The 12,915-nt window shown below is 41.1% G+C and overlaps 1 protein-coding gene across 1 annotated transcript in view; it reads left to right on the top strand.

The window, feature by feature from the left end:
• Positions 1-12,915, top strand: part of mast4 (microtubule associated serine/threonine kinase family member 4) — a 123,234-nt gene that overhangs the window by 16,743 nt on the left and 93,576 nt on the right. The window contains exon 2 of the mRNA XM_062988874.1: positions 12,736-12,767. Coding sequence (XP_062844944.1) covers positions 12,736-12,767 — 32 coding nt within the window. The remainder of the gene's footprint in view (positions 1-12,735; positions 12,768-12,915) is intronic.

The raw sequence follows: 12,915 nt of genomic DNA, 5'->3' as shown, positions 1-12,915 counted from the left end.
CAGTCTTTTCCTGTCTAGCAGACTAATGGCCAATTTTGTCTGCTACAGGCACTGCCAGCTGTGAATGCCAGGGGGCGCCCAGACGACCGGTAGCGGAGCTGGTGTGCTAGCAGAATATCCCGCCACAAATCATTTTTATAAATTGTAGAATAATGCATGTGTAATATGATTTTCATTTCTCTCTCTCTCCGATCAGCCATAACATTAAAACCACCTCCTTGTTCCTACACTCACTGTCCATTTTATCAGCTCCACTTACCATATAGGAGCACTTTGTAGTTCAAGTTTGTAGTACAATTACTGACTGTACTCCATCTGTTTCTCTGCATACTTTTTTTAGCCTGCTTTCACCCTGTTCTTCAATGGTCAGGACCCTCACAGGACCACCACAGAGCAGGTATTATTTGGGTGGTGGATCATTCTCAGCACTGCAGTGACACTGACATGGTGTTAGTGTGTGTTGTGCTGGTATGAGTGGATCATCTAGAACAGGGGTGTCAAACTCACGGCCCGCGGGCCAGATCCGGCCCGCCACGTCATTTTATGTGGCCCGCGAGAGCTTAAACGACTGTACGATTGTTGTGATGGTTCGAGTCGTTACAGAAACGCAGTTATAATTTAATGGGACTCCTGCTCCTTTAAGTGCAACTGTTGACATCGTAGTCATGGCAACTAACTTTGACCTTCGCTGAGAAGCCATGTGACTTTTACGGCAAAAGAACGCGGGTAGTAATGTAAACAATAATAATAAATATAAATAATTATCTTGCAGTATAATACAGAAGCATCGTCTGTAAGTAGTGGCGTTTATATTCTCAGCTGTTAGTAAATGTTTAGTGAGTATATCACAGCGCTTTAGTTACAAATTTACCGTAATTAAATACAATTGTTACCGTTACTATAGCAATTAGTATCTTTACACAAAATGCTAACTCCTTAGCGCTATTTTACGTTTGGTTAAATCTCATATTGTACCAGATGTAACACTTGACTACAGCTGTGTGCTTTTACTGTATTAGGTTCTTTATTGTTTTTATTGTTTGTATTTTTACTTCATTTTGATGCACACAGTGTATCACACAGCTGGGAAGCAAATAAACCGACTGTATTCTGAAGGGAGCTGTCTGTCTGTCTGTCTAGCTGGGAAAGGGGGATAAACTATTAGTGAGGGCAAAACAATTGTCTTAAAATACACTGTAAACTCCTACATTAACTGCATCTCTCAAAATGCATGCTGATTTTGTGACCTGCAAAGTGACACAGCCCGCCAGTAGATGATTTACATATAATAAGTAGATATTTACACATAATCCCAAAATGTACAAGAAGATAATTAAGAAAATTAAGCAGAAGGAGGAAATTTAATGAAAATGAAAACAAGTTTGTGCTTCAGGAAGAGAAACCGGTGCGTCTCTTGTGTTATGAGGCCGTGTCTGTGGTAAAGTAGGACAATATAAATGCAGAATTCGGCCTCCAAGAAAAACAACAGACTGCAATCACAGCAGGATACGTTACAATCGGCCCTTTGTGGGCCACAATAATGCTGATGTGGCCCTCGGTGAAAATGAGTTTGACACCCCTGGTCTAGAAGATGACCAACTCAAACAGCAGCAATAGATGAGCGATCGTCTCTGACTTTACATCTACAAGGTGAACCGACTAGGTAGGAGTGTCTAATAGAGTGAGAATCATCCACCACCTAAATAATACCTACTCTGTAGTGGTCCTGTGTGGGTCCTGACCATTGAAGAACAGCCTCAACCTCCTAGAAAGGATTTTCATAAGTTTTTAGACAGTGTCTGTGGGAGTGTGTGCATTTGAAATAATTTCCTAACTAGCATTTTAATATTCTCTGCATTGCTTAATTGCAATAAGCCAAAGTATCTAGGCAATGTCAGCGCAAAGCCAACAATCTTCCTGTAGCCATCCTGTATTAAATCATAGTCATACAAGAAGAGCAATCATTTAAAAATTCTATAAATTTTTACTCCAGGGTGTTTTATTATTGTATTACATGGGTATGTGTGGATATAGCAGATTACTTAAACATTGTTATGCTGACAGCAGGAGTACCAGAGACTGATACATTTCATCTGCTGTCATTCAGTAGGATCCTGCAGTGTTAGAACCATAATAGTTGTTGGGGGAAATTGAGAATATCAAATTGAGGGTCCTCCCAGACTTTGAAACTGCACTTTAAAGACATTCTAGATTCAGTTGCCTGGAGAGTTCCACATGCTGAAAGAATACACAGTGTTCCTATTGTTTAGCTCTCCAGTGAATTTTTTTTTTTTTTATTGGTGTATGAGAATTAAAATCTAGAGGATTGTAAGTTTTTAACTCTGTGAATTCCTTTGTAACAAAAAAATGCTCATCTGTTCATCCAGCCGTCCATCCATCCATCCATAATAATGTGCATGTAGCAAGCTGTTAACACCCAAAGCTTTTGATAGACAGTTGCTCATGCAAGGCAGAGAAAATAAAAGCAGTAAAAAAAAATGGATAGAAATGGTTTCATGCACATATTACATAGTGGTATTCACAAAATAGCAAGCTACACAGAGCTCCTGAAACTAGGGCTGGGCCTCCATTTTTTCTTATATTGCACACTGTTTTTGTTATCTTTATATACACCGACTAGGCATAACATTATGACCACTGACAGATGAAGTGAATAACCACCTGTTAGTGGGTGGGATATATTAGGCAACAAGTGAACATTTTATCCTCAAAGTTGATGTGTTAGAAGCAGGAAAAAAGGGGCAAGAGTAAGGATTTGAGCGACTCTGACAGGGGCCAAATTGTGATGGCTAGATGACTGGGTCAGAGCATCTCCAAAACTGCAGCTCTTGTGGGGTGTTCCCGGTCTGCAGTGATCAGTATCTTTATAAAGTAGTCCAAGGAAGGAAAAGTGGTAAACCGGCAACAGGGTCATGGGCGGCCAAGGCTCATTGATGCTCATTGATCGCCCCGAAGGCTGGCCCGTGTGGTCCAATCCAACAGACCAGCTACTGTAGCTCAAATTGCTGAAGAAGTTATACACAGTGCATCGCCTCGAAGAGTCAGGGCTGTTTTGGCAGCAAAAGGGGGACCAACACAATATTGGAAAGGTGGTCATAATGTCATATATACAGTGAGGAAAATAAGTATTTGATCCCCTGTTGATTTTGTAAGTTTACCCCCTTACAAAGACTTGGACAGTCTATAATTTTTATGGAAGGTTTATTTTAACAGAGAGAGACAGAATATTTAGTATATTTAGTATATATAGTCTAAATTACAAGTATTTATTGAGTGTGAACTCAATTTGATCATTAATAAACTTGCCTATAATTCCTGTTGCCATTGTTTACATTTTAAAACACAAAGCCTGACACTCAGCAGCAACGCATGCGAACAGGTTGCGGGAAAATGTCGCTCCTAGCTCATTTTCATTATGAATTTATTTAACATTTGGTACGCCCGATTGTAAGCGTATAAAACGAAGAAAGAAAGAAAAAACGTGAATATCGCGGTGATGCGGTTGCTTGGCATGCCCTGCGGTTGGCTGGTCTATACCGCGATATTTCAAAATTGCGGTTAGCGCGACAGCCCTAGTTACAAGCTGTATGCTGGGTATGCAATTGTCTTGTGTTTACTGTTATTTTACGTATAACTTAGATATATAGTTTGATAAGTACAGTTAATACAGCATGCTCTTTTTGGTGTTAAATACTGATACTTTAGCTACAAATAAATAATGACACGTTTTCGTCATATCGTTTTGTATATTGCTGCTTCTCTAAAGCATATCAAGATGTGAGTTTTTTTTAGTCCTATCGCCCAGCCCTACCTGCAACAACCCAGTTTTTGGAAAAAGAGTGACTATAGGAAGCCTAAAACAAGCCAGGTGTGGCAATGCACTCTCAGCCTGGGTCCGGATGTGGGACTCGATCTAGGGCGGTCCCCTTGTGACACCTGAAAAGTGCTGTGCCGCCGAGTTCCCAGAGATGGATAAAAGTGCACCAGCAGAAAACCAACCGACACCAAGCTCTGCATTATAGTTTCAACTTGGCGTAAATTATCACTCATCGAGGCGCAGGTGACTGATAGTTAAGCCATAATTCATAATATGTTGGCTACATACTGTATACCATGTGGAAATCAGCAAGATATCATTTTCATGTTGGTGCACATAGTTTTGGCAACACAGTGTAAATCATTTTAGACTAAATAGGTTATTTTAAGCAGTTATATTTATGATGACACAATTCTGTCATGTTGTACCTCTTAAATATATAAAATCTAATAATAAGACCAGACCAAGTAAGGAAGTAAAACTTAAGTGTAGAACTTTTTTGAACATTGCACAGCATCAGATGTAAATCCAAACTAATTGAAATGATTCATTATCATTTAGCCTGACAGCTAATTTAATCGTTTTGTGTCCGTAGCGTGTCATTGTCCTGATAGCTTTGTGTGCAGGAACACGTGCTCACATCTTATCAGTCATCTTAATGTAGACACGACTTCTGCCTGCCTGCAGGTCAACCGCCTTGTCCTTGGATCATCTTATAGATGGAAAATGCTGTCACTGCACTGTTTTTTTTATCAGCCCTCTGTGGAAAAATCTAAAGGTCATTGATCTCATGCAAGACGATTTACTATGTCAGTGTGAAGCTAACATAGATTCGATCCAGGGATAATATTGGTCCACCCTTAAACTAAGATATTAACTCTACTGGCATGGGGAGGTGTAGCTGGGAAACTTGATGACATATTGTCATTTCAACTTGTATAGATTTACATCAGATGTTGTGAAATGTCTGAGATACACTGATCAGGCATAACATTATGACCACTTTCCTAATATTGTGTTGGTCCCCCTTTTGCAGCCCCATACGCAACAAACTGTTGCGTCTGTCTGTTGGATCGGACCACACCGGCAAGCCTTCACTCCCCACGTACATCAATGAGCCTTGGCCGCCCATGACCCTGTCGCCGGTTTACCACTGTTCCTCCCTTGGACCACTTTTGATAGACACCAACCACTGCAGACCGCACTACTGACCCCACAAGAGCTCAGTTTTGAAGATGCTCTGACCCAGTCGTCTAGCCATCACAATTTGGCCCTTGCTCAAATCAAACTTGCTCAAATCCTTATGCTCGCCTATTTTTCCTGCTTCTAACGCATCAGCTTTGAGGATAAAATGTTCACTTGCTGCCTAATATATCCCACCTACTAACAGGTGCCGTGATGAAGAGATAATCAGTGTTATTCATTTCACCTGTCAGTGGTCATAATGTTATCCAACAGACGAGCTACTGTAGCTCAAATTGCTGAAGACGTTAATGCTGGTTCAGATAGAAAGGTGTCAGAATACACAGTGCATCACAGTTTGTCGTGTATGGGGCTGCATAGCCGCAGACCAGCCAGGGTGCCCATGCTGACCCCTGTCCACCGCCTAAAGCGCCAACAATGGGCATGTGAGCATCGGAACTGGACCACAAAGCAGTGGAAGAAGGTGGCCTGGTCTGATGAATCACGTTTTCTTTTACATCACGTGGATGGCCGGGTGCGTGTGCGTCGCTTACCTGGGGAACACATGGCACCAGGATGCACTATGGGAAGAAGGCAAGCCGGCGGAGGCAGTGTGATGCTTTGGGCAATGTTCTGCTGGGCAACCTTGGGTCCTGCCATGTTACTTTGATGTACCACCTACCTAAGCATTGTTGCAGACCATGTACACCCTTTCATGGAAACTGTATTCCCTGATGGCTGTGGTCTCATTCAGCAGGATAACACGCCCTGCCACAAAGCAAAGATGGTCCAGGAACGGTTTGAGGAGCACAACGACGAGTTTGAGGTGTTGACTTGGCCTCCAAATTCCCCAGATCTCAGTCCAGTCGAGCATCTGTGGGATGTGCTGGACAAACAAGTCCGATCCATGGAGGCCCCACCTCACAACTTACAGGAGTTAAAGGATCTGCTGCTGACATCTTGGTTCCAGATACCACAGCACACCTTTAGGGGTCTAGTGGAGTCCATGCCTCGACGGGTCAGGGCTGTTTTGGCAGCAAAAGGGGGACCAACACAATATTAGGAAGGTGGTCATATTGTTATGCCCGATCTGTGTATGTGGTTTTTGCTGGAATGTTGTGCTGGATAAGCACTGGTATCAAACAGGACTCACATGAGTGAGAATCTGACTGAACTACATGCCTCATGTAAAATGTGTCATATAGTCCAATCCATCATTCATTCATAAATAAACTGATTGCTAAAGCTGAGACTGTTACTTAGCAACCAGGGGTACATACATGTATTATCCAATCAGATTGCATGGTTAAGATGACATGTTGAATAATAGATAATTGCAGTTCAGTTTGTTTATTGTTAAACCACATTAAACAACATGGGAGCATCAAGTCCATGTGAATCAGTCACTGGAAACAAACCAAAATAATAATAATAAAGCATTGTAATGACACGACTTGTGATCTACCCTGCAATTATCACTAGTGCAAAGCTTTGTTTTATTTGAAAATCACCTCTTGAGTAATCAGAATGATTAATACAGCAGAGCTATTGTTAAACAATGGTAATTAATGGGCTCATTGTTAGTGTTTATAATTAACGTATAATTTTAGTTTTGGTTTTTTTGTTTTGTTAAATATGCCTTGTAAGTTTAGGTCAGCGTAGGTGAGCCTAGTGGGTAGAGCTTTGAGCTATCAAGCAGAATATTGTCAGTTCAAATTCAGGCTCTGCTATGCAGCCACTGTTGGGCCCTTGAGCAAGGCCCTTAACCCTGTCTGCTCCAGGGGTGCCGTAAAGTGGCCAGTTCTGTGCTCAGACCCCAGCTCCCAAAAAGAGCTGGCATAGGCGGAAAAATCCTTTAATTGTAATGAACATTCTTAACTGACGTCATTAGATGTGAAAACCTACAGAGCTACTCCAGGACATTTTTGGAGTTCCCAGAGGCTAGAAAAACCTGATCTTGAAGACAGACATGTTGGTGCTCAGTTTTTAGATGTGTCTTATCCTGGATCTAAAAGAAATGTATAATCTGCTGTCGAGTGGCACGGTGGCAGAGTGGGTAGCACTGTCGCCCCACAGCAAGAACATCCTAGGTTTGTAGTCCATCTATAGTCCATCTGTTTCTCTGCATGCTTTGTTAGCCCCCTTTCATGCTGTTCTTCAATAGTCAGGACACTGACGTGGTGGTGGTGTGTTAGTGTGTGTTGTGCTGGTATGAGTGGATCAGACACAGCAGCGCTGCTGGAGTTTTTAAAACACCTCACTGTCACTGCTGGACTGAGAATAGTCCACCAACCAAAAATATCCAGCCAACAGCGCCCCGTGGGCAGCGTCCTGTGACCACTGATTAAGATCTCAAAGATGACCAACTCAAACAGCAGCAATAGATGAGCGATCGTCTCTGACTTTACATCTACAAGGTGGACCAACTAGGTAGGAGTGTCTAATAGAGTGGACAGTGAGTGGACACAATATTTAAAAACTCCAGCAGCACTGCTGTGTCTGATCCACTCATACCAGCACAACACACACTAACACACCACCACCACGTCAGTGTCACTGCAGTGCTGTGAATGCGTTTTCTCACATTTTCTCTCAATTTAGTGTAGTCAATTTGTTTTCTGCTGCTGGGGATCCCTGATTTTTTTTTTTTTGCAGTTGAGGAGGGTATATTGCATCCCACGCCCCCCCCCCCCCCCCCGACCCGCGCACAGCCCCCAACGGAACCCCCTTCAACACATGCACTCTATCTGCCAGTCAGGGTCCTTACACAGCGCTTGAAGACCCCGCCCACATATTTCGGTCATCCGTCTCTGCCAATTATGCCCGCTAAATGCCGCCCAGCCGACCGGTGGCAACGCTGAGTTTCGAACCGCCACCTGGGCGCCCATTAAACTTCTTTAAATTAAACATACCCACTTCCCTCTGAACTCAGTGAAAACATATTTATTTTTCCAGCATGCTTGAAATCTTTGCTGTCTAGTTTTGGTTCCTCGGGAGTTACCATGTTTATCCAAAATTTGGGAGCGTTAATATAAGTGTAACGTTAATGTTTTGAGTTGGGGAAAAGAATGTAGATTTTGGATATTTTTCAACCTGCTTAATAGCGAGCCAACTTGTTTGTACATCCCTGATTTAGATGTAACTATATTCTAACAAGCCCACTATAATCTCCTGTAGTTTGGCTGTATATTATTTTATCTTTACGGTGGAAAACAGCGTAATAGTAATATGTATCGTATCAGCATAGCAACCGCATAATTTACACATTCTGCACACTTTCTGGTGCTATAATAAGATGTTTTACTTAGTTACACTGCAACCTGCCACAAGCCATTAGTGTTTTTTTTTCTACAGGTATCGTATTGATGTTAAAAAATGGTTTTACATGCACAGCATAACCTGATTACTGGGTCAGAATCCAGACTTCAGACTTCAGATTTAAAAAAGGCCATGCTTTGATTTCAGTGATTTAAATTTTGTATCAGAATAATAACACAATTGTTTGGTTTCAAATATTTAGCAGCAGTTTGGGGAAGAAAAATCTTGGAATGCGGAATACAAGCGTGGCAACATCAGACCCAGCTTCTGTCAGACTCAAGTCAAGCTAAATGGATCGTCATGTTACATTTACATTTTCAGAACCTAGCAGACGCTTTAATCCAAAGGGACTAACAGTACTGTGACCGTGTACTGTCTAAGCAAGTGAGGGTTAAGGGCCTTGCTCATGGACCCAACACTGGCAACCTGGCAATGGTGGGGCTTGAACCAGCGACCTTTCAATTACTAGTCCAGTACCTTAAGCGCTAAGCTACAACCGCCCAAAAACTTACATTACGTTTTAATGAAAAGCTTGTTTGTTGTTGTTATTTGTAAAAGAAACTGTAAACAAAAAAATTGTAGAACTTTTTTTTACAGCACTGTACATATACAGTATTTTAAAACATATCCGTCTTTAGCAGCCTTGGTAATGCCATTTTTGGTCACACCATTGTACCCTCCACCCTGCTGGCACTTTCCTCACACGTTCTGACGTTCTGTGTCATTACGTTTGAGCAGTGCGAGTGTCTGCAGAACGCAGTAATGCTATAGGAGCATATGGAACAGCTGGAGGTAGAAACCACGCACCAGAACTTTCTCAGCGCTGTCAGCTGTTAGAGATTGTTTTGGCTCTCTGGAGTATTAAACTCTCATTCCTGACTCTCACTGCTGTTTTGCAGGGGATTATGGGTGGTTTATACTGGAAGGGTTTGGAGGAAGACTCTGGCTTCCTGTGCTTGGCAGGGCTCAGTGTCAAAAGACATGATTTTACTTAACATTAAACACTCGCCAGCATGTGGTTTTGGGTTAATGAATTAATAAGGCTTTCTAACCCCCCTCAGAATAATAATATGAATACATTATTATTTTTTTATTTAACGAATTCCCCTTTTTCTGGTTCTATAAATACATGTTCGACTAAATTTTTAATAGAGGACTACACATACAGTATATACACTGATCAGCCATAACATTAAAACCACCTCCTTGTTTCTACACTCACTGTCCATTTTATCAGCTCCACTTACCATATAGAAGCACTTTGTAGTTCTACAATTACTGACTGTAGTCCATCTGTTTCTCTTTCTAGACTGCTTTCACCCTGTTGTTCATTGGTCAGGACCCCCACAGAACCACTACAGAGCAGGTATTATTTGGGTGGTGGATAATTCTCAGCACTGCAGTGACACTGACATGGTGGTGGTGTGTTAGTGTGTGTTGTGCTGGTATGAGTGGATCAGACACAGCAGTGCTGATGGGAGTTTTTAAATACTGTGTCCACTCACTGTCCACTCTATTAGACACTCCTACCTAGTTGGTCCACCTTGTAGATGTAAAGTTGATCGCTCATCTATTGCTGCTGTTTGAGTTGGTCATCTTCTAGACCTTCATCAGTGGTCACAGGATGCTGCCCACAGGGCGCTGTTGGTTGGATATTTTTGGTTGGTGGACTATTCTCAGTCTAGCAGTGACAGTAAGTAATGTTTTACACACTTTGGTTCCATTCATGACATATATATATATATGCACATATGCACAGTTCTTCGTATACATTTCTTGATGAGTGATTTCTAAATTCGTTTGCTGTTTCTTTCTGTTTTTATATTGAATGTTACTTTCCATTTAAATATGTCATTAAGAGTGCTCTTTTCTGACTGTTGTAATATGACGTCTGTAATACAGATACAAAAACAGATTTTTATTACACTCCTGATGTAACAATATAATAGATAACACAATAAAATGACTGACTTTATTTTTGGTGACATTCTTGCATCTTAGATGCTGGTTATGAATGTATTACAGATGCTCCATCTGGTGGAAGCTTATTATTATTACATTACTGGAACATCAGTGAGAAAGGTCGACCTGTTTTCACCTATTCTTATTAAAGCTCTATTACCAGAACACAGCAGAAATCAGCCGTCCATGATTTTCATCAAAATTTATACTTGGACACTTAAAACTGATGCTTTGATTGACCAAATTGCAATTTAATACTGAGAGTGGTAAAGATTAGAGGTTTTAAAAAGAAAAAAAAAAAAATATTTTAAAAACATGTAGGGTGGCACGGTGGCTGGATAGATGGATGGACGTATGGACGGCTTGATGGCTGGATAGACAGACAGATAGATAGATATAGGTAGATGGATGGATGGATTGATGAATTGATAGATGGACGGACGGACGGATTAATGGATGGATTGATGGATGGATTAATGGATGGATTAATGGATGGATTAATGGATGGATTGATAGACAGACAGACAGACAGACAGACAGACAGACAGACAGATAGATTATTTATTCCAAAGGAAATTATTGTGGGTAGCACTGTCTCCATCACAGCAATAAGGTCCTGGGTTTGAATCCCAGGTGGAGTGATCTGGGTCCTTTCAAGTGAACATTTGTCCATAAAGTTGATGTGTTGGAAGCAGAAAAATGACAAACAACGACTTTTACAAGGGCCAAGGACAAAGGTGGCCAGTTCTCTTAATTGTAGACAGTGGAATCTTCACATCGTGAGACTGAAGAATGACTTTCCTGCTTGACAAAAACCTGCAATGCGGCTTTTGATTATGATTGATAAATGAATTTTAGACTTATATGAAGACAATTTGAAACAAAAATGACAGCATCACTCTTCAGGCACAGTATAGCAGTACAGAGAGATCAAAACTGGACTTAAGTCACTTAGACTCATCAAGTGGAGCAATTAACATTCATTATCTCATTACAGGCACTGAGTGGGATAAATTAGGCAGCAAGTGAACATTTGTCCTTCAAGATGTGTTGGAAGCAAAAATATGACAAAAATGACTTTGACAAGGGCCAAGGACAAGGTTTTGGACAATCTATACGTAGACAATGTACAAATTTAACATGCTAGGCAGAATTTTACATACATACAGAAAATAGAAAAATAGCATATTAATAGTAAATAGTAAAATTTAAAATGAAATTCTAATATTTTAAAGTGTGTGTAAGGTGCAGCGTGGCATGTAAACATCAGTTCGGTTTTAGTTATTGATAAGTTTAATGCCATTTGGAAAAAAAAATGTTACTGTGTCTGATTTTGTGTGTAGGGCTCTGTAGCGCCTGCCAGAGGGCAGGAGGTTAAAAAGTTCGTATCCAGGGTGTGAGGAGTCTGTGATTATTTTTTCTTGTATTTTGTCTGTCTGTTACAAAAAATATGATGGCTCATGATTTCCCCACAAGTGTTATTATAAAAAATATGTTATTTCCTCATGGCATGAGTTCATTATAAATTATAAATCTAGCTATTTTTTTAAGTGATGCTCTAGGAAACTGGGTTACACCTCTGAACCGGAGTCATTCATTGATATCAGAACATGAATGGCTAAACTAAGAATGTGTGTTGTTGCCATGTTTCCATGCATTTAATACATTTCTCATTTCATTACATTTACGGATGGCGCCATGGTGACTTGGCGTATAGCACTGTCACCTTACAGCAAGAAGGTCCTGGGTTCGATTCCCAGGTAGAGCAGTCTGGGTCCTCTCTGTGTAGAGTTTGCATGTTCTCCCTGTGTGTGTGGGTTTCTTCCAGGAGCTCCGGTTTCCTCCCACAGTCCAAAAACATGCAGTCAGGTCAATTGGAGATGCTAAATTGGCCTAAGTGTGAATGTTTGTGCGTGCGTGTGTGTGTGTGTGTGTTTGCCCTGCGATGGACTTGGTGACCTGTCCAGGGTGTTTCCTGCCTTTCGCCCAGTGATTTGTACCCAAAGTGACCTCTGATTTAGATAAGGAGGTAAAACAGACAATGAATTATATTGTATACATTATACAATCCAAGCAATTAAGGCTGAAGTGCTTTGCTCAAGGGTCCAACAGTGGCAACCTGGCAGTGGTGGGGCTTGAAACAGTGACCTTCCAAGCCCTAGTGATCTTGCCAGCTAAGATACCAGCTTACCAGCTACCACTGCCCTAAAACCACAGATTTGGCTCAATGATTACGCCAAAAATTAGACAAGTTCCCATGCTTCCACTTCTTAAATAAACCCGGTATGACCCCCATAGAAGCTGTAAACACATTCATATTGTATGAAACCTTTTGGACTCTCTCTCTGATCTGTACTTTGTTCTTTAGACCTTGTTCTAGGATAGTACATTAAATTTTTAAGCTAATAGTCCTCTGTTTTATCTCTGTTTTGCAGAAAGAACTCAGTCTGCCCAGAAGAGGGAGCTTGTAAGTTATCTTGACTCACTAATTAATCTCCAGCACTTTTTATTCTACACCCATTACTCTTGTTACACATTTTGAGCTACACTTTCAGATACACTGTTGACTTGTAAAATAAATCTAGCACTGTTATGGTATCTCGGACTGCGAAACT

Source organism: Trichomycterus rosablanca, chromosome 26 (assembly GCF_030014385.1).
Source record: "Trichomycterus rosablanca isolate fTriRos1 chromosome 26, fTriRos1.hap1, whole genome shotgun sequence".
Taxonomy (NCBI): Eukaryota; Metazoa; Chordata; class Actinopteri; order Siluriformes; family Trichomycteridae; genus Trichomycterus; species Trichomycterus rosablanca.
This window is presented reverse-complemented; position numbering and strand designations above follow the sequence as displayed.